The 21,957-nt window shown below is 36.3% G+C and overlaps 1 protein-coding gene across 13 annotated transcripts in view; it reads left to right on the top strand.

Annotated features, from left to right (window-relative positions):
- Positions 1–21,957, top strand: part of LOC105490348 (dystrophin) — a 2,266,916-nt gene that overhangs the window by 1,849,964 nt on the left and 394,995 nt on the right. For all 13 annotated transcript variants that reach the window (XM_071089080.1, XM_071089088.1, XM_071089087.1 and 10 more), the window contains one exon: positions 11,661–11,833. In XM_071089080.1, coding sequence (XP_070945181.1) covers positions 11,661–11,833 — 173 coding nt within the window. The remainder of the gene's footprint in view (positions 1–11,660; positions 11,834–21,957) is intronic.

The raw sequence follows: 21,957 nt of genomic DNA on the forward strand, positions 1-21,957 counted from the left end.
TTAGTAAACGTTTAGAGTGACCCCATCTTTCTGCCAGCCCACAAAAGGAAAACATCAAAAAGTAAATGTGTAAAAGGAAGAGAACTCTGACAAAACCAGGCAGGAAGGTTTCAGCAAGTCTTTTTATTTTCTATTCAAGATAACATTAATAATTAGGCATTATCCACATTGGTTTCTCATTCTCCTGTTGGTGAATATTTTTCTGCTAAATTTAAAACTGTATCGCAAACTCAAGCAGAGATTTACAACATTTCAACAGCTTTTCTACCCCTGCCTTAGAAGGGTGGATCAAAAACATTTGTCCATGGTAAAGCACTATGAACATGACCTAGTTAACAATTCTCTGTTTTGGTCACCATGAGACTTCGTTTATACTCAGGGTCAGCGACAATGATGATATGCAGCTACAATTTCTCATTTCTTACTCAGGGTATTATGAGGCAGATTTCCCCTGTTCTTTAATCAATATTAAAATATAGGCCGGGTGCAGTGGCTCATGCCTATAATCCTAGCACTTTGGGAGGCCGAGGCAGGTGGATCACATAAGGTCAGGAGTTCGAGATCAGCCTGGCCAACATGGTGAAACCTTGTCTCTACTAAAAATTTAAAAATTGGCCGGGCGTGGTGAGCAGGTGCCTGTAATCCCAGCTACTCAGGAGGCTGAGGCAGGAGAATCGCTTGAACCCAGGAGGCAGGCAGAGGTTGCAGTGAGCTGAGATCGCGCCATTGCACTCCAGCCTGGGCGACAAGAGCAAAACCGTCTCAAAAAGTCGCTCTCACGTAAAAATTCTTATGATGTAAAATAATCTGTAAAGTCATCCTTTTATCTGTTCTAGTTCTTCGTAAGACTTACATAACATGTCGTGTGGGCATGGAAAGGCCTAAGCCTTCCCAAATCTTGCTCTTTTGGGGATGATTTTCCAAATGTACTTGTTCTCAGTTGAAAAGAGCATTGCATCATGGCAAAAGGCCACAAAAAAATACCCTGGACCCGCTTCAGTGAGATGGTCTAAGGGTCTCTAGGATCTTCTGAACTGAACCGAATGCTTTGGGAAGAATTAATAGATACACGATGTACATTAGTTCGTTTTCACACTGCTATAAAGAACTTCCCTGAGACGGGGGTAATTTATTTAAAGAAAAAGAGGTTTAATTGACTCACAGTTCTGTATGGCTGGGGAGGCCTCAGGAAACTTATAATCATGGTGGAAGGCAAAGGGGAAGGAAGCACCTTCTTCACAAGGCAGCAGGAGAGAGAGAGAGAACAAGTGAATGGGAAGAGCCCCTTGTAAAACCATCAAATCTCATGAGAACTCACTCACTATTACATGGGAAAACAGCATGGGGGAAACTACCCCCATGATCCAATCACCTCCCACCAGATCCCCCCTTGATGTGTGGGGATTACAGTTCTAGATGAGATTTGGGTAGGGACACAAAGCCAAACCTTATCACAATGGAAAGCTCATGGATGGGTTCTAAGAATGAGGAAATGTCCCTTAGCATTTTGCCTACTTTTCATTTATGACATTTTTCCCCAGCAAATATGCAAAATGTTACTTACCTTTACATCAGTGTCCATATGCATATCCCCTGTCTTCCTCCTTTTCCTCATACATTAACAAAAGAATAACTTTGTTTTCTCCACGTCACCATTCACCCTATTGTATAAGAGAAGAAAAGCAAAATAGGATGAAAGAACTGTTGAGGCACATACACACAAGTTACACTCTGCAGAAGAAAGAATTTGCTCTACTTGGTAGTAGACAGAAATTAACTCACCAAAGATCACCAGGGAATCAGATCCAATTATATCAGCAGGACTTTAGTTAACATCATGGTACTAGAACCTTCTTTAACATTCAAAACTTATGAATGCCTAGAAATAGTTTTAAGGTTAATATCTCTATGCTGTAGGCTAAAGAGTACCCACAAATGAATACAGTTGTGTCTGATGAGTATCTGTGATTCTTTTGGAAGTTGTCCTGCTATTTAAAATGAAAAAAAATAGAAATGTCTTAGATTTTCATATCATTAACCTATTCTAAACAATTACATCAGTGTAGGGTTGTTTTGTGGTTGTGTGGGAATATTATGAGGTTTTTTGGGGGGAAAGTGGGGGATGAAATGAAGTTGTTTGCATTTACAACCCTAATAATTAAAACAAGCCAGAGGAAATTAGCTACATGGCTGTTGTAATTTCTAGTGTATGATCAAAAATAATTATGGCACTTTGCCATATGTTCTTGCCTTCTTCTTACATATTGCTATTGGGATAAGATGAGACTTGACATCAACTAATTGCTTTTTTCTAATATACAACCTTGAACCACAGTGATTCTCTAGAGGACAAAAAATAGCTTCGTGACAAAGAGATTCCAGAAATAAGAGCTTTTCGAGCTTTTAACTCTATATATAATATAGACAAATTGCACAGATTAATATAACCAAATATGTATTGGCCCATGGGAAGAGAGTTACCTGTTTGAAGAATAGGAATGTATTATGTTTATTTAGAACCATTCAAAATCATCAATGATATTAGTTCTGAGTTGACTAAGGATCAATTTTTAAAAACAATACCTAATTGGAAAATAATTCAGTTGCTGACCATTCCTAGCAGAGCATCACAGTGCTCTGAAACTAAATATCTCACAGATGCCTTAATAAGTTATTATAATTATGTTGCTGTGATGCATGTAGCCCAAGTCAGAAGTCACTTGCTTTGTATTTAATGGATGAGGAAGACGTTGGAGCTTGGAGGGAAGAGAATAAAAAGAACCTAGTTTCAGGAAGATCTTTGCTCTAACCCTGCTTCTGCCACATAACAACAACTCTATGATTTGTATAAGTTGCTTTACCTCTGAAAATCATGGTTTCCTCAATAGGGGATAAAGAAGGCCTATTTCATAGAGTTGGTGTAAAGGATTTATAAGCGCTATAAGTATTAGCTCCTGCCCTGTTTCATCCCCCTACCCTACCTCCACCCCTCATCATGGCTCTGCGATAATAAATATGTCTCAGAGTTGGAAAGACCCATCTGGTCTTTCTCAGATAAGGGTAGTTTTCTTCAAACAGACTGATTCCTGCACATAAAATATAATATAAAACCAAAAGTACTTTCCACATTGTAGACTTTTCATATGTGGTTGTCTCTATGACTTAAATGTACAATCTAGAGTTTGCATGTTAAGGTCTTTCAAGATTACTGTTAGCAGTGATCTGAAAGATGTCTCATGCAGGAAATGCTCACCCAATTATGAGTACTGAAGCTGTATAGCAATATCAGAAATAATATTGCAGCACAGTATTTTATATGGATTTTAGATATAGTATTAAAAAAGAAAACTCAGCCTGTCTTAAGACTTGTTTTCTCTTTCAACACCAGAATTAAAAGGCATGCCATTCTTTTTCAAACTTTATGTGCAGAGCCAAATGAACATCAACATTAGTTCTCCACTGGGTCGATGGCTTCTACCTTTTTAAAAATATCTGAAGCAGTGTTACTGTACCCACCTTTTCTCAAGAAATTGTGTCCTTTAGAACTCACTCCCATATAGTTTAGGAATGCTTGATAGGGTATATTTTAGGTGGGAGTCACCTGTGCCTATATGGAGCTTCAATGTCAATGCCCTTGTCATTTGGTGTAATGGTTTTGTCATTCTAATTTATTTGGCCCCAAGGTGTGTGTGTGTGTGTGTGTGTGTGTGTTTGAAACACAGCAGGTGTAATTTTTTCTTACTCCTTGAGAAATAGAACTTTAAATAACATTTCTATCTTTAAAATGTACTTGTGAATAGTTATCACTTTCCTGAATTCTACCTTCCAAAGGTAGGACAAGAGAAGGATGAAATTAAATCACACATACAGCTATTTTTATAACTTATGAGCACTCAATGATGATAGCATCCCTCTTCTTTACTTTCTCTCTGATTCTGGAGCCACTGCTATTTTGGTTCCTGAATGTCTGGGACTGCCTGTCCACTAGACTTCCTGCCTTCACTCTGACCCTGCTACATTTACCCTGAACACCATCCTCCCAATAATCATTACCAAATACTATTTTCACAATGTTACACCTTTACACAAGAAGCTACAGTAGAATATTATCCTTATAGAATCAGATGTAACCTCCAGGTTGCATTCTAAGCTCTCATTGGCTACACTGTACCCTTTGAACCTGAACTTCCTGAGAACTACCTCTTAGCTCCTGCCTATAGCTCTGGCTCCCATCTTCATGCAGTAGGTATTCATTTTCTTTTGAACAGCTTCATGTCTTCTCTGCTAGCAGGATTGGAGTCATGGCAGAAAGTGAGAGGGGGACTAGAAGGATGCAACATTGATGAAACCTCACAGTAGGTTAGGCATTGGGTTAGGTACTTGGTTGGTCTACTCACATCATCTCATCTAATCTTTGCCAAAACCTCAAAAGGAAGGTATTATTGGCCCTACTTATAGACATACAATAGGTACTTAATGCATGTTTGTGTGATGAATAAATATGCAGCAAATTTTTGCATTGTGACTGGATGAAAAGAAACTAGGAAAAACAAGATATAGATGAGAAAGATACCTCTCATCTTACTTCCAACCTAGTATATCTTAAATGAACTCATCAGTTTTAAAAAGTAATTTTAAGAATGGAGTCAGAGGGTCAGACAAGGAGAGAAAGCATCACGTATTACCAGAGTTCGGGATTGCTTAAGGCGTTTTGACAAATGGGATTTTGCTCAGTTTCCTCCGGGGGTAATCCACCGTAGGCCAGGCATTTTTAAAGATTAGATTTTGAAATAAAGCTTTGCCCCTGGGAATATACTGAGGCAAGAGAGCATATCCCTTCTCTCTGCTGTTGTAGTGCTTAAGTGTGAGAATTTTCGAATGAGATATGAAAGCAAAGACAACAAACCCTGCAGGATAATAGTCTCTGATGACTTTAATAACAGCCATTTTTAAAGCAAAGCCTGTGGACTCCTAAATCCATAGCTGCTCGTTTAAGACGCAACGCAATGCAGTGGACCTGAAAACATACTCCTTATCTACCTAGAGCAACCAGGCTCCAAGCCAAACAACAGTCCTCAAATTAACTCTTGTTTCTCTTGGGATGACAACTCTGCCACTTTTAAAGGTGTTGCATGGCCACATATAGAATAAGAAGGGAAAGAAACGGTCACGCCCTCTTGTGAATCTGTATCCAACTGCATTTTCTCATCTAGTTAGAAACCTCCGGCAGTTAGATTAGAATCCTGATAAGGGCCAAGACTGTGGGTCCAATTTCTTCCTATGGATTCTTCTCAAAAAATTTGTTAGGAAAGATCTGTTCAGGGTTTTTGGGGGTTTTTTATTTTGGCTTGTTTTAATTCCCAATCCATAATAGACTGATACTTTTGTAACATGCAATAAAAATGAATTATTTTAAAAATTACAAATACCAGACATACAAAATTTAAGCCCACGCTTTTTATTTTTAGATTGCTGTACACATTTCTAAAGATTTACTCTCGATTTCTGTTCTTATGTCTTCATAATAGAATATCTGTATCTGTTTCTGTGTGTGTGTATGTATGAGTGTATGCAAGTGTGCTCCAAAAGCTCTACTATTTAGAGTTCATGTTTAATGAGTCGTTTTGGATAACCAGTCTAAGGGAGTTCTACTTTTGTATAATTGTTTTTGTTTTATTTTTATTTGAATCATTAACACCTTTTCAAAACAACTGTATCAAATAAAAGTCATTTGGTCATTTGAAGCATTTACATACACTGCTTTCTTCTTAAACAGATTTTATTGAATGTAAATCTGCTTTCTCTGACTAACTCAGCATCATCATCATGAGCATTAACTATTTTGCTTCACTGTAAAACTAGGTGATGCCTTCAAGGGCTAGTAATGCATGGAGAGCTGTTAGTTTCCACACTGTGTGACCGTGGTCAGTTATGCATGCCATGGTTCCTTTTACACCTTTCACACCTTTCTGGTTCTCTGTAAGGTGTCACTTCTTCCTACTCTCAATTTAGCCACTTAGGATAATTTCTTTCCTATTTCGAATTGTATGTTCCTGACCTTCTAAGTTCTTAGAAATCAGACCACTTCTTCCCCATCAAGCTAATTTAAATTAGGTAAAAATTATCAGCAAGGAGGAACTAATGGCCTTATAATGATTCATATACTAATTGCTTTCAGAAGAGCTTAGAGATAATCTGTCTATCATAAAATTTTCAAGGAGATTTGGTCACTTATTGTTATTCTTTCTACGCCATTGTGTTTGTTTCCTTACTTCTCAGCTATATTAAAATAGGGAAGTTTTCATTTGCTGAGTCCTATTTTAGAGACCAATAATTCCATTTACATGGGAAAGGAAATATGTGGATATGATTATTCATGATGTTCTAGAGTAGTATCACAACCATTTGTTTAATGGTTAATAAAATGGTTAATAATAAAAAGAAGGATACAGCACTAATTCTTGGTATCTCCCTCCTTTATTTTTCTTCTAGTAAAACATCCATAACTTTTCCTATTCTTCCCCAGTTGTATTATTACTTGTGAACACCATGGATCATTCTTCTTGTTGAATGAAATAGTACAAATTTAATATTCAATAATCTTATCTTTGTTCTTTTCTTTATAAAGTTTTATTCTCAGTGGCTTCCTAAAGGAAGACTTTATTCTACTTGGTTTATGCAGTTGGGCTGCATTCTACCTATTTCTCTCAACACTCATTGTCCATTCCAATCAGGTTGTGCAATTCATTGTCCCTGCTCATAAACCAAATTCATTTCACCTTTACTCCATTCCCATGCTATTCTTTTTACCTGCAATATTTTCTTTTTTCCCCCTTTCTCAATCATATACATCCCTCAAGATTCAAGCCAAGTCCCGTAACTTCATGAAATCTATTTCTATCATCTGATTTCCACATGGATTATCTTGTAATAGTAAGCCCTGCATTTGCTATTATTTATTAAAGACCTCTTGTGTTCTGGACGCTATTCAAATTATTTTACAAAAATTATTCCATGTAATATTCAAAAAATTTAGCAGATATGTATTATTATTTCATGTTTAGTGAAACCAAAGTAATAAAAGAGTTTTCATCATTATGTGCCTAATAAGGGAGAGAAGAGAAGAGTCAAACTTGTGTCTATTTAACTGCAGTTTGCCATGAATTTTCTCTGGAAGCTGAGAAAGGAGATTCACAGCAGGAGTAGATGAGACTCAGATAAGAAGGAAGTGTGGAATCTGTAAAAACCCTTCAGAAAACAGGATCTCCCCTACTCCTAAAACTGCTGTACTATGAACATATTGCTTGTCTCGTAACTGAACTTTTTTGGTACTCCCAGCTGAAATTTGCTCTATAATTGTGCAGAACTTTAGACCAAATATTTCTCTTATGGGACACACATTCTTTTATTCGTTTGCACCCATTTTCTCAACTACTTTGTGTTTTCTCTTGTTGTATTGGATGCATCTCTGTCCACTGCTACAAATCTGTTTAATAGTCTTTATATTAATAAGACCATAAAATTGCTCTTCGTATGCTGAAATCATTATCCTTTATTTTCTAATGGCAGTCCTAGATTTGTGAAAATTTAGGTAGTAGCATTATTAATAGGAAAAACTACCACCAACAACTAAACTTGAAAGGTAGTATAGCCTAGTGGCTAAGAGCACAGTCCCTGAAGTCTGACTGACTAGGTTCTAAATCTTGCTGCATTTATTAGTTGTGTGACCTTGGGCATTTTTAGTTAACCTTACAGTAGTTTCATTATCTTATATGGAAAATGAAGGTAATAGTAGCCCCTACCCTGGAGGGTTGTTGAGAGGAGAAAATGAGCTCGTGTATATACAGCACTTTGGACAGCACCTGGTATATAGTAAGTTTCATGTATGTTGTTGCTTTTGCTGCTGCTGCTGCTGCTGCTGCTATGGTTTTTGTTACATAACAAATACCTTTTCCCCTTTGTTTATTCGTTATTGCTTTTCCTAAAGACTATAGTCACAAAAAAGAAGAAAAAAATTAGAGAGCATACAGTGAATGCAGTAATGAATGATCTTTTCTACTTAAGTCAGAAGTGAAATAAAACTATCCAAAAATTTCCATGAAAATTACCCTTTGTCCAGATTGGCTTACCCTCTGAGAACCCCACTTGATTCTCCATATCAATCTTTTGCTTTTTTGTGCTACCTGAGTCTGAGGTTTAGTCTTTAAATGATGAGTTTAGACAAATATCATTATGGTAGTTTTATATATATGACTCATGTTGCCTTATTGATACTGAAAAATCTCCACTACAGCATGCCAGTGTTTGAAAGAGAGCCTTGGGTTCTTCCCCAATACTTACCTTCCTTTTAGGGCAACCTATCTGAATCCTGTAGCTTGACAGGTTTCCTACCAGCCTGCCATCCCAAAGGAACATGGATGAGCTATGTTTATGCTGATGCGTCAAATCATTTCTTGGTATGGTTCCACGTGGTATGGTCCACATGGCTCTTGTAGACAAAGAGATGAACTACTGATGGCAGAATTTCTGTTCTGGCAGCAGGGAAATTTGTAGAAAGGAAACCTTTTCAGTGTGAACATTTTTTGCTCACAGGTGGTCCAGGATGCCCCATGCTAAATGAGAAGTGAAAAGAGCAGTCAGAATTCAATTTTTCATTGAGAACAAATCAATCCACGTGGGTAAACATTTTATCAAACTCAAGATTGCTGTCTCTCAAGGTGCTTTTCCCTCAACAGTCACTTATTTCCTCTTGCAAGTAGTATCTTCGTTCAGGTTCAATGACTACTGTATATTATGTCCAATGCTTCGGGCAAATGGGTTGGCGGTGACAGCCCAGGATCTTCTAGAATCAAGAGAATTGGATCCACTTCCAAGTTCTAATACTTACCAGCTATGTGACTTTTAGGCAAGTCAGTTAAACATCCAAGTCACAGTGCTATCATCTGCAAAACAGAAAATGTGATGTACTTCACAGAGCCAGGGGGAGGAATGACTAAGGTGGTACATTTGTACGTGCTTTGTAACCAGTAAAGCCCTTTACTGTACACGTGTCGTTTATGGCTCTATACCACCATCATGACCTAGAAAACGAGTACTGACAGAAGACTTATCTTCTTGCCAATGCTAAGACAACTTTAGCCGTTTCTGCATTTCTAAAGGAAGGAGTCTTTATCCCCGTATCTATGAAGACTTGGCAGGAATTCCCATCAGTATTTAGTTGGTAATATAAACAAATTAAACAAAAGTGCGCACTAGGTTTTAGGAAAATTAAAGACAGAGCTATCATTTGTACTCCTCTTACATTTCCCAAAGTGCTAAAACTAGACAGTAAATCAGTCCTCAATAACTACTTGTTTATCAACTTTATATTCATTTATTTGTTGATAATACAACAAAGATGTCTATACGCAGTATAATATACATGGCAAAGATGAAAATTAGCAAATTCATGAATCAACACAAAGAAAGTGTTGGTGACTTCATGGTATACATAACCTTAAGGAGCTCGTGATTGAGCCTGGGTCTCTGCTATCAATGTAGGATATAAAAATTCAAATGTACTATCCTTCATATGTATACTAATATAGTAAACATGGAAAACTGATGCTACTAGTGAAAATACTTTATTTTGTTGAACAACTGAAAGTTTGTCTTTAATCCCCTAAGTGCATACACAAAAGGAAACTGTTGTACAAATCAAATACAACAGAACAAGAAAAGTAAAAGACAAGTGAAGGAATTTTCTGGAACTTAGATCTGGTTGGCTTTTTCTCCTGAAGTACTTAGATAAATTCACTCACTTTTCTCTTTTGCTGAAGAAGTGCAAATTAGGCAGACGTGTTATTCTATGTAGGCAAAAGGAAGAAAGAAAGAAAAACATAAAATGGCTATCTATTTGACCAAACTTCATTCTTCAAGAATCCCAATACTAACCTTCTACCATATAAACTAGTTTCAAAATCAGGCTATACCCTTCCAGTACAAACCTGGTTTTGATGGGACAGAGATACTACTCAGTCTGTTTCAGTATTTCCCTTCTTTCAACTTCTGATGTGGTTCTATCCATATTCCCCTTCCTGTCTCCCAGTCAAAGAGAATGGGACACAACTCTCTTTAGAGTCCATCAGTGATGCTTTAGCTGCCAAAAATAGTGACAACAGACATTCATTGTCTGTCTACCTTACTTGTCTAACATTCAGAATTCTGCATCTTAAGAGGCTGTGGCTGAAAACATGAGCCAGTTCTTCAGAATTTCTAACATGTTATTTCTGCCACTTTCTCCCTTACTTTAGCAGAGTAATTTAATTCAATTTGAGAGAGAGAGAGAGGGGAAAAAAAAAATTTCTAGTTACACAGATCAATCCAATTGTTTGGAGCTTCAGAGTGAATTTTTAAACTTGTTGAACAGAAGCATACAAATCTCTAAGAGCAAGTCAGATAATGTACAAAGCCTCCATTCATTGTGTAGGCAGAAAGGAATGCTGGTACCCGGCAGCTCTCAAAGGAATGTTCCCTTGGCTTTGACTGTTCTGCTGGGAACAAGGAGGGAAACACATATATAAAATGAATTTATAATGTCTCTGGCTTGTAATGGCAAAATGATAAGAAAAGTTGGCTGTTTAATATAAACTGTCAGTTGCATATTCCAGGCCTCCTCTCTTTGAGGTTCCTCCCACATCCACACGCCCGGCTACTGTTTAGTGCAGAGTACAAAGTGGCCGTTTATTATTATTGACTGGTGAGGCCTGTGCTCCAAAATTCATTCTGTCAACAGAATGTAAGCAAAGTTGGCATTTTAAAGCGGGGCTCTTTCAGTTTCTGGGTTTTCTCAGGATTGCTATGCAACAGGATCAGTGCTGTAGTCCTCGGTTCAAGCTGAAAATGTTACACAGGAAGACATACCATATAAAGGTCAGATTCTTCTACTATAATAATTTTCTTGATCTGTGTATATACAAATGAGGTTGAATGCATAACCTCTTATCATAACTCTTACCAAGGTCCTATGTACTTTCCACCTGTCAAGCCTAAAAATATGTATTAAATGGGAAATCATAACTAATAAATGTATGATGCTGTACTCTATGTATGATGCTATAATACCAAGGTGAACTTAATGTGTGTTGTCAAGAAGATTCTCTCCCCCATGACAGACTCCCAGGAATGTGCTGGTGCTGTGGACCAAGTACAATCTTGTTTATTAGTCTCTCCACGCTTTTATGGTCAGAGTTAACTCTACAGACTACTACGTGAATAGAAAATATGACTTGATCCATATAGTAATGAAATTATTGGCACTGGGGTATACTTTATCATAGAATTTTATTTCCTATCACTTCCATAAAATAATACATTTTGTTCATAGACTAGAAGATATAACTAGTGAACTTTATGAAGTTATAAATACATTACTTTCCAACTCATAATGGCAAGGAGTAAATTTATTACATGTAATAAGATGCCCATTTTAAATCTACATAATAACAGGTGAAGGCAATACGCCAAGAAAAGGGATTTAAGATGTATCTTCTTGTTAGTTAACCTGATTGAAGTGTCTTTTGAACTAATAATTATTTATTTTTTGCAATTCTCCAAATTCACATTCATCGCTTGCTTCCTTTGGTAATTCTGCACATATTCTTCTTCCTGCTGTCCTGTAGGACCTCCAAGGTGAAATTGAAGCTCACACAGATGTTTATCACAACCTGGATGAAAACAGCCAAAAAGTCCTGAGATCCCTGGAAGGTTCTGATGATGCAGTCCTGTTACAAAGACGTTTGGATAACATGAACTTCAAGTGGAGTGAACTTCGGAAAAAGTCTCTCAACATTAGGTAGGAAAAGATCTGGAGCAAAAAGGCCAAAATGAATTAAAACGGCCAAATTTTCCTCATTGTCTTAGCACAAGTAACTAGTATCTCACATGTCTATGTAAATCATCCAATTTCAGAATGATTCATTTTATTTTGAATAAATGAATCATTTATTTGCTTGGTATGGAGATGACACTTGAGGATTCAGATTAGATTAAAATGGTGATGTTTTATAACCATAGGAGACATGGATATTAAGACATTAGAGTGAATTCAAATGAGGAGGTGCAGCTATTCTAATTTCATAAATTTCTCTTTTGGCATATCACAGGGTTATACAAAAAGCGATAACAAATTAATGGATATTATGGAATTATTTTTGGCATTAGTCTAAATGCATACCAGAGGACAGTCTTTAAAAACTGTAACACATTATAATTAACAGTTTAGAGGAGATAGCTCCTACAGTTAAAGAGAGACTATAGCAACTTCCTGTCTTTTGCTTCCTCTCAGATTTTGTTAAAACACCTCCTCTGTAAACTAAGCTTTTAGTTGTACTATACTCACATACTTCATATTTTGCCCCCTTCTATGTGCCAGCTTTCTTTTGAGAAGTTAGTTAATGGATGCATCGTAGCATCTTTGTAAAAGGGGCAGAGGGAAGTTCTTGTTATACCAGTTTTGCAGTAGTTCCGTGGAGGAACAAAAGGATAGAGATAGTAAAATGCCCCTTGTAACTTAAATGATCCAGCAAGGGCGGGAAATGAAAGCCAGTCTTCCTGCTTTCTAAGCAGTTGCCTTTCTTAATTCATTTCTCTTTATTAAAACTATTTTGTGCTTTCTTCTATGTCTAGAGAAAAAGTGATAGTGAAGGGAGGTAGAAGATGACCAAATGGACTTAATAATAGTTATGGGAGTATGCACTAAAGGGTGGGAGTAGTTACTACCTCTAGATAGAAAGATTACAGAAGGGAGTTTTTTTTTCTTCTTTATAGTTCTTCTAACTTGTCCAAAATTTTAACATATATACTTCTATGAGGAGGAAAATCTGAATTTTTATTAATTCAGAAGCACTATTGTAAATGTCTGCATCAAGTATGAAATAATGATGGCAACTAACGTTTACATGATGTACCTACATACCACGCAACGCCGTAAGCACTTTCCATTCATTGACTGGTTTAATGCTCTCAGCAACCCTAAGAGGTAGATTTTATTGTTAAATTCTTTTTACATTTGAAGAAAGTGAGGCACAGAGAGGCTAAATAACTTCCTTAGGGTCACTTAGCAAGTGGAAGATACAAGATGAAAACAGGGAGTCTGGGCCAGGTAGATATAACTAACCGTCAAGTGGTTTAGAAACTCTAAGAGGCCAGGTCATTGAATGTTAGAATGAGTCACTCTGGCTGGGCGTGGTGGCTCACACCTGTAATCCCAGCATTTTGGGAGGCTGAGGCCGGTGGATCATGAGGTCAAGAGATCGAGACCATCCTGGCCAACATGATGAAACCCCGTCTCCACTAAAAATACAAAAATTAGCTGGTTATGGTGGCACGCACCTGTAGTCCCAGCTACTCGGGAGGCTGAGGCAGAAGAATCACTTGAACCTGGGAGGCGGAGGTTGCGGTGAGCCAGGATCGCACCATTTCACTCCAGCCTGGGAGACAGAGTGAGACTCTGTCTCAAAAAAAAAAAAAAAAAGAAAAAAAAAGAAAAAGAAACCAGGGATTCTGACTTCAGAGTCTGAACTTTTAACCACCATGCGATACCATAGTATATAAAGAAAGAAGGAAACTTCTACAAAGAAATGCATACAAATTGAAAGGATGGAATAGAGAGTAGATTTTTTCTAGGAGTAGAAAAGGATTTGTTTTTATGAGAAGTAGATTGCTAGGAGTAGAACAGAGTTTATTTTTATGTATAAGGTGTTTTTTCTTCTTTCCCCCAAGTTTGCACCTTGGCTTCCCAGACTTTGTGCCTTATCTCCCTATTTTGTTTATGAATTTTGTATCAACTTGTTGGTAGTACACTGAGAGCAACAATGGCAATAGCATTTTCAAAGATAGGGAGTCTCTGTTAGCTTTCTACAGCTTAAACTCTTAAGAGAGGTCAGTATGTGTGATGACATAGGCCACTTTCATAACATTCGTCATTAAAAAAGAATGAAAATGTGCGATGGAAGAAAATATTGGCAGGTAAAGTTAAGTTATTCTTCTCTGCACAAAAGAAAAAGAAAGGTGCTATAATTGTTCCGAGTATCACTGAGTGCCTTTTCTCTCCCTCATGTGAACTTGATAAAATAAAAGGAGAATTAAAAGTCGCAAACAGCATGTCAGCCAAAATATGAACCCTTCATTCTCTGCAGTTTCCCATGTGTCAGCTACCGCAGTTTAATTCTTGCTGTCATTAATCAGGTAGAAAACAGTTACCTTAGCTTATCTAAGGTGCTGTGAATTCTAGAATTTAAATATTCAAATCAATGGTTTGGGCTTTTATATAGGCCTCTCTAATAATACAGGATATGTTATAAGCACTCATAAAAAGCAAAGAAATAATTCTCCACATCAAAGCAATTTAGCTTATTTCCTAACACTTGATTGAAATTAGGGTATTGGTCAATCTATAGCAAAAGGCAGAGTTCAATTGAGAGAAGTATAGTAAAGGCAATAATTAGGGATGATTATGAAATAGGATAGAATAACACTGGAAGAGTTAGATATAGACGCATTAGTGGCACTGATAAACCTGCTTTATGAATCTTGTCACTTCTTCCATGGGGGTTATTTTAAAATGAAAAGTTGCCACAATTAAAAAATAGTTTCCATGATATCCTGGAAAAATAGTCCTGTGTTTGCCCAAGTTATAACATATTATTAAAAATTACAGTTTGTTCATTGTTTTGTGAGGGATTCTGAAACTGCTCTTATATTTTGAAAAAATAAAACCATTGGTGCTTTATTTCCCAGGTGTCCATTTTTAAAGAAGCAAAATTGAATTTGAATCCAAATGATTTTGAAGTTTCCCTTTGCATTCCATTGGCTCGTAAGAGATATTCTTGTGCTTCCAAATACAAGTCCATATTGTATCATTTTCCTTCCATTTATTTTTCTTCTGCCATACATCTTTTCTTTTCCTGTGATTAAAAGTCTTATTTAAGTCATCATGTTATGCCATATTGATACATTTACAAGAATACTCTACCTTGGATGCTGTTTATATCATATTACTCTTTTGTTCAAAGCTTCCATGTTGTAAATCTCCATATCTCCCTCATTCATTTATTTATTTGTTCATTTAACAAATATTTAATGAATGCCTGCTATGTACTAGGCACTCTTCTGGGCACGGAGGATACAACCATGAATAAAGCATACCCAAAAAATCACTGCTCTAATGAAGTTATATTTAATCATTAGAATCTAATAGGCCCTTCACTCTCTGCCAACTGTGCCTATTAAGTCCTTGCTAAGCCCTTCCCTTCTCTGTTCTTTTTCTGCCTCCAGTTCCTTTCTCACCACGCGTCATTCTATTACTCCCCAACATAGATTCTCTGAGCCAAGAGAATCAATAGATTCTATTTTCTAACCGCATTCCTACTCTCCAACAATTTCCTCACTCTCCCATATGAGTGTGTACCCTTGCTGGTTCTCACACTTGCAACATTCTCTCGCCTCTTATTCTCCAAATTTTGATTCATATTCCATAACGAATCTTTTCTTTTCTGGCTGTTTCCTCACTAGGTCTTCCCAATACTATTCTAATTTACACTTGATAACATGTTTCTCCAAGTGTTCAAGAGTTGCTTTATAGGGCTATGCTTACTGCCTCCAGCTAACTTATATGAATACAAAAATTTCAAACTTGAAATTTGTGAGTATGGTAGAGTAGAAAGACATGAGCCAGCAGCTGGGCAACCCAGTTTCCCTTCTGTTCTGTTCTGTCACTAACTGTCTAGTATATAATCTTGATCAAGTCACTTAACTGCTTCAGACTTCAATTTTCTCCTTCACTGAAATGAAGAGTTTGACCAGAAACATGAACAGTCTCTTCCAGTTCTCCTGCAGTTCTACAATTTTATTCTTTTAATTCTGCAATCACACTTTATGAACCTGGAAAAATTGTTTAATTTTTCTACCTTGGTTTTCTTAATTAAAATAGAACTGATTAATCTAAAAGGCATTGTATAAAGTAAATAAGATGTCTTTGAGAGAAAAGAAATTTAATTGAAATTGTATAATCCTATCTCATAAGTTAATTCAAGAAAATTATATACTATCATTCCACATGCATTATCACATCACATGTTGGCCAAGAGGTATAAGGAAGAAAAGTAAGTAGTCAGCAATAATTTAAGTTCCATCAAATGAAACAAAAACATTAACTGCTTTAAGTGGGCAAAAAACAAAGAGAAAATTATTTACTTAAATGTACACACACACATACACACACAGTTACTAATGACATTACCCAATATTAAGATGGTAATTAGTCAAAGAAAGTGTTTTTCATTCTAAAATTCCATATCTAAAATCCTTGCATTTTTAATTTTAAAATATTAATAACTTGAGAAGTCAATTTTTATATATAAGAAATATATATGAAGATTTCAATTTAGTCTACTACTAGATTATTTTTCCAGATCATTGTATATACTATTAACTATGAAAATCACATAATATGTTGTCAACATAATTTCAGCAGAATTTACGTTCTGTGAGATTTTTATATTTTGCAGAAAAATTTGTAAATGTTATATAAAATATTGACATTTATACAATTCTGAACATTAAGAGGCAAGGACACTGACATTATATAGTCTGTTGAAGCAACAAATCTATTGGGGAGTACTTGCTATTAGAGGTTAGAATAGTTAGTGTCTTTTTATAATGGAGAACAAAGAAAGGGCAAAAAAAGGTGAGGTCTACCTTTGAGAGAAAAATGCAACTTGGACATTGAATATCTCTTACCTTCTTTCTCTCACTTTTAGAATGCTAATTATGTTTGAATGTTGGAGTTAAAAACCTGTCTAGAAAAAAAAATGTTGACTTCTCTTTGGGATTAATTCTCTCTCTTTATTTAAAGAAATAGCTCCCATTTTAATTCTGTGGTTCTTTAATTTTTTTGTTTCTGAAGTACAAGTTCAAATTATTTATCTGTTGATGTCACCCTGGAGATTTTTCTCAATGTTCTCTTGTAGTAGTTTCATGGTTTGAGGTCTTACATTTAAGTCTTTAATCCACTTTGATTTGATTTTTGTATATAGTGAGAGATAGGGGTCTAGATTCATTCTGCATATGGGTATTCAGTTTTTCCGCACCATTTGTGGTAGAGACTGTCTTTTCCCCACTGTATGTTCTTGGCACCTTTGTCAAAAATGAGTTAACTGTAGGTGTGTGGATTCGTTTTGGGGTTATCTAGTCTTTTCCATGGGTCTTTGTGTCTGTTTTTATGGCAGTATTGTGGTTCTTTATCATTTCTGCCTTCCTACCTTTTCTTTATGCATGCTTAAGTGCTATTTTATTACATGAGGGTACTAAAGATTTATAGGGATATATCATTAGTTTTATAAAGGAAGTCAAAGTGAAAAATGAATTCAATATAACACATTTCACTTTAAGAATGCATGCCTTTCAGAGTAAAGTTTTATTAAGGATTTCAAACTAGGCATTAACCAAATCACAGTTGAAATATCTGTGTCTAGAGAAATAACAATCACTTTATCAGCCCCTATAATTCTTAGCGTCCTGACACTGAGGAGTTCCTTAAAGACCAAGCAATATACTCCAACACATCTAAAGGCTCTGTGTTTTACCTAAACCTTACAAATTGTGGAAACTATCAGCTTTTTAGAGATTAGCACTTGCCTTGTTAAATGGTAGTAACCCTTAAGCTCTTGTCTTCACTAATAAAGATTAATAGAAATAGATAGAAGCTAAGTATGCCCCTTTGAAACACCTCTTTTATTTTCTGTTGAGTGGGTAGGAATAAACAGAATATATTTGACAATTAGCAATGTTAAAAGACAAACTTTAGACAAATTCAGTTTTGCAGAGTTTATTTGAGCAAAAAACAATTCATGAATCAGACAGTACTCAGAATTAGAAGTTCAGAAAGCTCCACCCAGCAAGGTGGGCAGGCAGTATTTATAGATAGAAAAAGGAAGTGACATACAGAAACAGCTTGACTAGTTACAGCTTAGAATTTGGCTTACTTGGGAATAGTGTAAATAGGCATTTGCCTTATATGGACATGAGCTGATCAGTTTACAGCCTGTGATTAGCTGAATCTTGACTGCTGGGATTGGCTGAGACTCAGCTATTTGTTGCAAGAATGTACTCTTAAGTTGCGTATTGCTTACATGCCAAGCTGGGTTGCAGTTTGCTATGTACAGAGGCAGCTTTAGGCCCAATTTAATTTAATTTAACAGCAACAAGCCTTTTTGCTCAGAGATCTAAAACATTTGGTTAAAACCACTAAGGTTTAAGGATTTTCTCATCTCACAAAGGTTTGTAATTTCCATTTCCCATATCTAAATAGGACAGCTCAAGTTATGTTTTTCAGCAGCTGTTTTATACCTTTGCAATCTTGATTTCTACATATGCAAAACAAGAAGGTTGAACTATAATCTCTCAGGTTCCTTCCAGCCCCAACAGCCTATGTATGATATAACCAGAAAAAAAAAGTCATTACAAATACAAAGAAACATTTTCAGGAGGAGATATTCCACATGCAAACATAGGTTAATCATTTCGAAATATCTGGTATATACACTCGTGAAAATAAAAATAGGGCATGAGGCATTTGTTTTAATAAATCTATTGGGAAATGTGACTTGATAACATTTCACGGGCTTAACATGGTCAAAGAAAATGTTTTGAGCTCATAATGTTCCTTACATTTAGATCTTCAAAATCAAGTCACTGACAGATGCCACCTTTGCCCTGTGGAGACCAAGAAGTAATGTTTGGGGCATATCAGAAATGCTTTAATAAATTCTTTATCAAAGAATGGTTCTGGAGCTTACCTGTGGAATTGTGAAGGTTCTTGTTAAAAGCAGAGATTCTTGATAGAATTATTTAAAGTCTGGAGGTGGCACCTAGCAATCTCAATTTTAAACAAGCTACTCAAATGTTTCCTATGCACGCTAGAGATTGAGACCCAGAGCTTTAGATTGAACACATTTGTGTATGCTGTTTTAATTCATTCTCTGGCTGCCTTTCACCTCTTCTGTGCTTACTCAGTGTTCTCTGTGCTTTATAAGTTTTTTGCTTCAGTTTTTGTCCTCCCAGCACATTTTTCCTTTCACTCTTGAGCTTTAGGAGAGGGAAAAAATGAAGCAATCTGATATGTAGTTAAGATGATCAAACATTCTGAAATTTTATCTAGCTCCACACCTTAGAAAAAAATTAAAGAATGGCCCCTTATCCAGATATGTGAGAGGCTTTTCACCTTTTAAGGTTCTAGGTCCGTCTTCTGCTGCTATATTAGCTCTCTTGACTGTCCTCTGTCCCTGGCTTCCAACAACCCCTATTTCACGCTATTAAGTTTTCTCTTAGATCCTTTAGAACTGAATTCCTGGCTGGGTGCGGTGGCTTATGCCTCTAATCCCAACATTTTGGGAGGCTGAGGCAGGTGGATCACCTGAGGTCAAGAGTTCGAGACCAGCCTGGCCAACATGGCGAAACCCATCTCTACTAAAAATACCAAAAAATAGTTGGGTGTGGTGGTGGGTGCCTGTAATCCCAGCCACTTGGGAGGCGGATGCAGGAGAGAATTGCTTGAACCCGGGGGGTGGAGGTTGCAGTGAACCAAGATCGTGCCATTGCACTCCAGCCTGGGTGACAGATCAAGACTCTGTCTCAAAGAAAAAAAAAAAAGAGAGAGACAGAGAACTGAATTCCTAAGGTCTCAGTTATTTTGCTCTCGCTTAGGGGACGCAAAGGGGTTCATTGACCCACTAATAATTAGTCAGCACCATTTAACCTAGAACTGGAATTTTAGCACTTCCTTACGTAAACAAAGCCGCAGCTTGAGGTCTCAACATAGGCAGCCTGCCCTTCACTATATCCTCCTCTAGACCTCTCTGCCACAACGATTTTTTGTTTCCTCTACCAGGCATACAGAGACCAAACATTAAGCATCGTTATATTCTCTCTTCCCGTCCTCTCTCCCTCCTTCCCAATGCATCCTAGAGACTTAGAGGCAGTCAATAAATATTTGTTTAATCAGTGTCTTTTCTACCTTTTGCTGCTTTTCCATGTCTGAGCCCTACCTCTCTCCACCTACCTTTCAAAATGTCCTGCTTGACAGCCTCTTTCACTCTCAAAGGGACCACACTGAATTCCAGACGCCCCAAGGAATTCATTTAACCATTATACATTACATGCCTTTAAACAGCTAAAATCTTGCATAGGGAGTTGTCGCTTAGGCTTATCATGGAAAAGTGATAACTGAAAGGATGGTACAGAAACATAAAAGAACTGACCTCTAATTGCATGCAATCTGCATGCACTATTAGATTCAATTCATGACATTTATGGTATTTCACGATTCACTTCTTAGGAAATAATACCTCAGAGTCTTGAACAATTTATCTTATTTGATGGAAATGCCTTCATTTTTTCTGAACATATTGTTTATATTGCAATTATAGAAAGAAAATCTTGACAATTTGGAAAAGTATAAAGATTAAGAAATAAATCACCTGTAAATCTACCTCTGAGGGATAACCTGGTTGTCATTACAAAATTTTTTCATAGACAAGCATGTACATACAAATACATACACATACACAAATATTTTAGAAAAATTCAAAAAATGTATTTGTTTTGTAACCTGTTTTCTCACTTAGTAACTGACATGATGACTTTTCCATATCCATAAATATTTGACTATGTCATCATATTGAACCTTGCATAGGATTTTACTGTATGAATGCACCATTATATATATAATAATTCCCTTTTAAATTAAGAGCTACTTAATTAAATTCATATATAAATTTCATTAATTTCTAAATTTAAAGCATATACAAGTTTCATTGCATTTGAAAACAATCAGTAGGTAGCGGTTTTGCATTTCTCAAGCAATTCCCTCATATTGAATATTTAAGTTGTTTCTGTTTTATCAATCTTAAATGATGCTATATATAACATTTTTCCACCTATATCTTTGTATCTTTTTCCAATTTCTTTGTTAGTATAAATTCCTTGAATTTAAGCCTGTGGGTCATTGTATTTGCACATTTTAAAGACTTTTATGTATTGTCAAATTATCCTTCAGAAAGTTTGGAACAATTTAATTTCAGTAGATAAGTATTCTTCGGTGATTCTGTTTGACTAAGGCCAAAAGGAGAATTGTATTTGAAATGTTAAGCTAAGTTACCAAATGGCTAAGGGAAATGTTGCTCTACCTGGTTGCTTTGCTTTATATTTCAATCTTTGCGGCATTAAAGACTTTATTATATTTATGTTATAGGTAGCATTATTATGAATTAATTAGTAATTGCTGATAATAGCTGAGTGATTCAGCATAATTTCTAATTTACCTGAAGATAGAGCTTTGCTAAGATGCTGCGTTTCCTCATTGTTTTCTGGATGATGATTTATTTTATTAATTTAGCTTCTCATCTTCAAGTAAAATGTGGATTTTATAGCATAGATCATTCATTTGTGTATTCTTAAATGGCTTCAAAGGATTAACATGTTCTAAATACAGTTGACGGTAAAGCACTCAGCCTCCTGCCTAAATTATTCATGTTCGGGGGAAGCTTTCAGATAAATGTCTGATTTTACTCTTCCATGTGAGTTGTTGTCTTAGTATTTTTTACACAAAGGAAACAAAGCAGAAAATGTTGAAACTTGGTGAAGACAAATCCCAGGTGCACACAAATAAAGAAGGGTAGGGGAAAGGAGAAGCATTTGGGAAGAGGAGCAGAAAGGAACAGACGCCAGATGGAAGAACTCAATGGAAAAGGCTGCCTAGGGTGTAGAAATGGAAAAGTCAAAATGTGGGGAGAGACCTTTCCATTTCTCAAGGCAGAAAGAATTCCAGTACTAGCATGAGTCACATGAAAACGAAGTGTTTTTTATTAGTCACTGCATCCGGTTTTTTCTACCAGAAATATTAAGAATCACTGACTATAA

The sequence above is a fragment of the Macaca nemestrina genome, chromosome X (genome assembly GCF_043159975.1).
Source record: "Macaca nemestrina isolate mMacNem1 chromosome X, mMacNem.hap1, whole genome shotgun sequence".
In the NCBI taxonomy this organism is placed as follows: domain Eukaryota; kingdom Metazoa; phylum Chordata; class Mammalia; order Primates; family Cercopithecidae; genus Macaca; species Macaca nemestrina.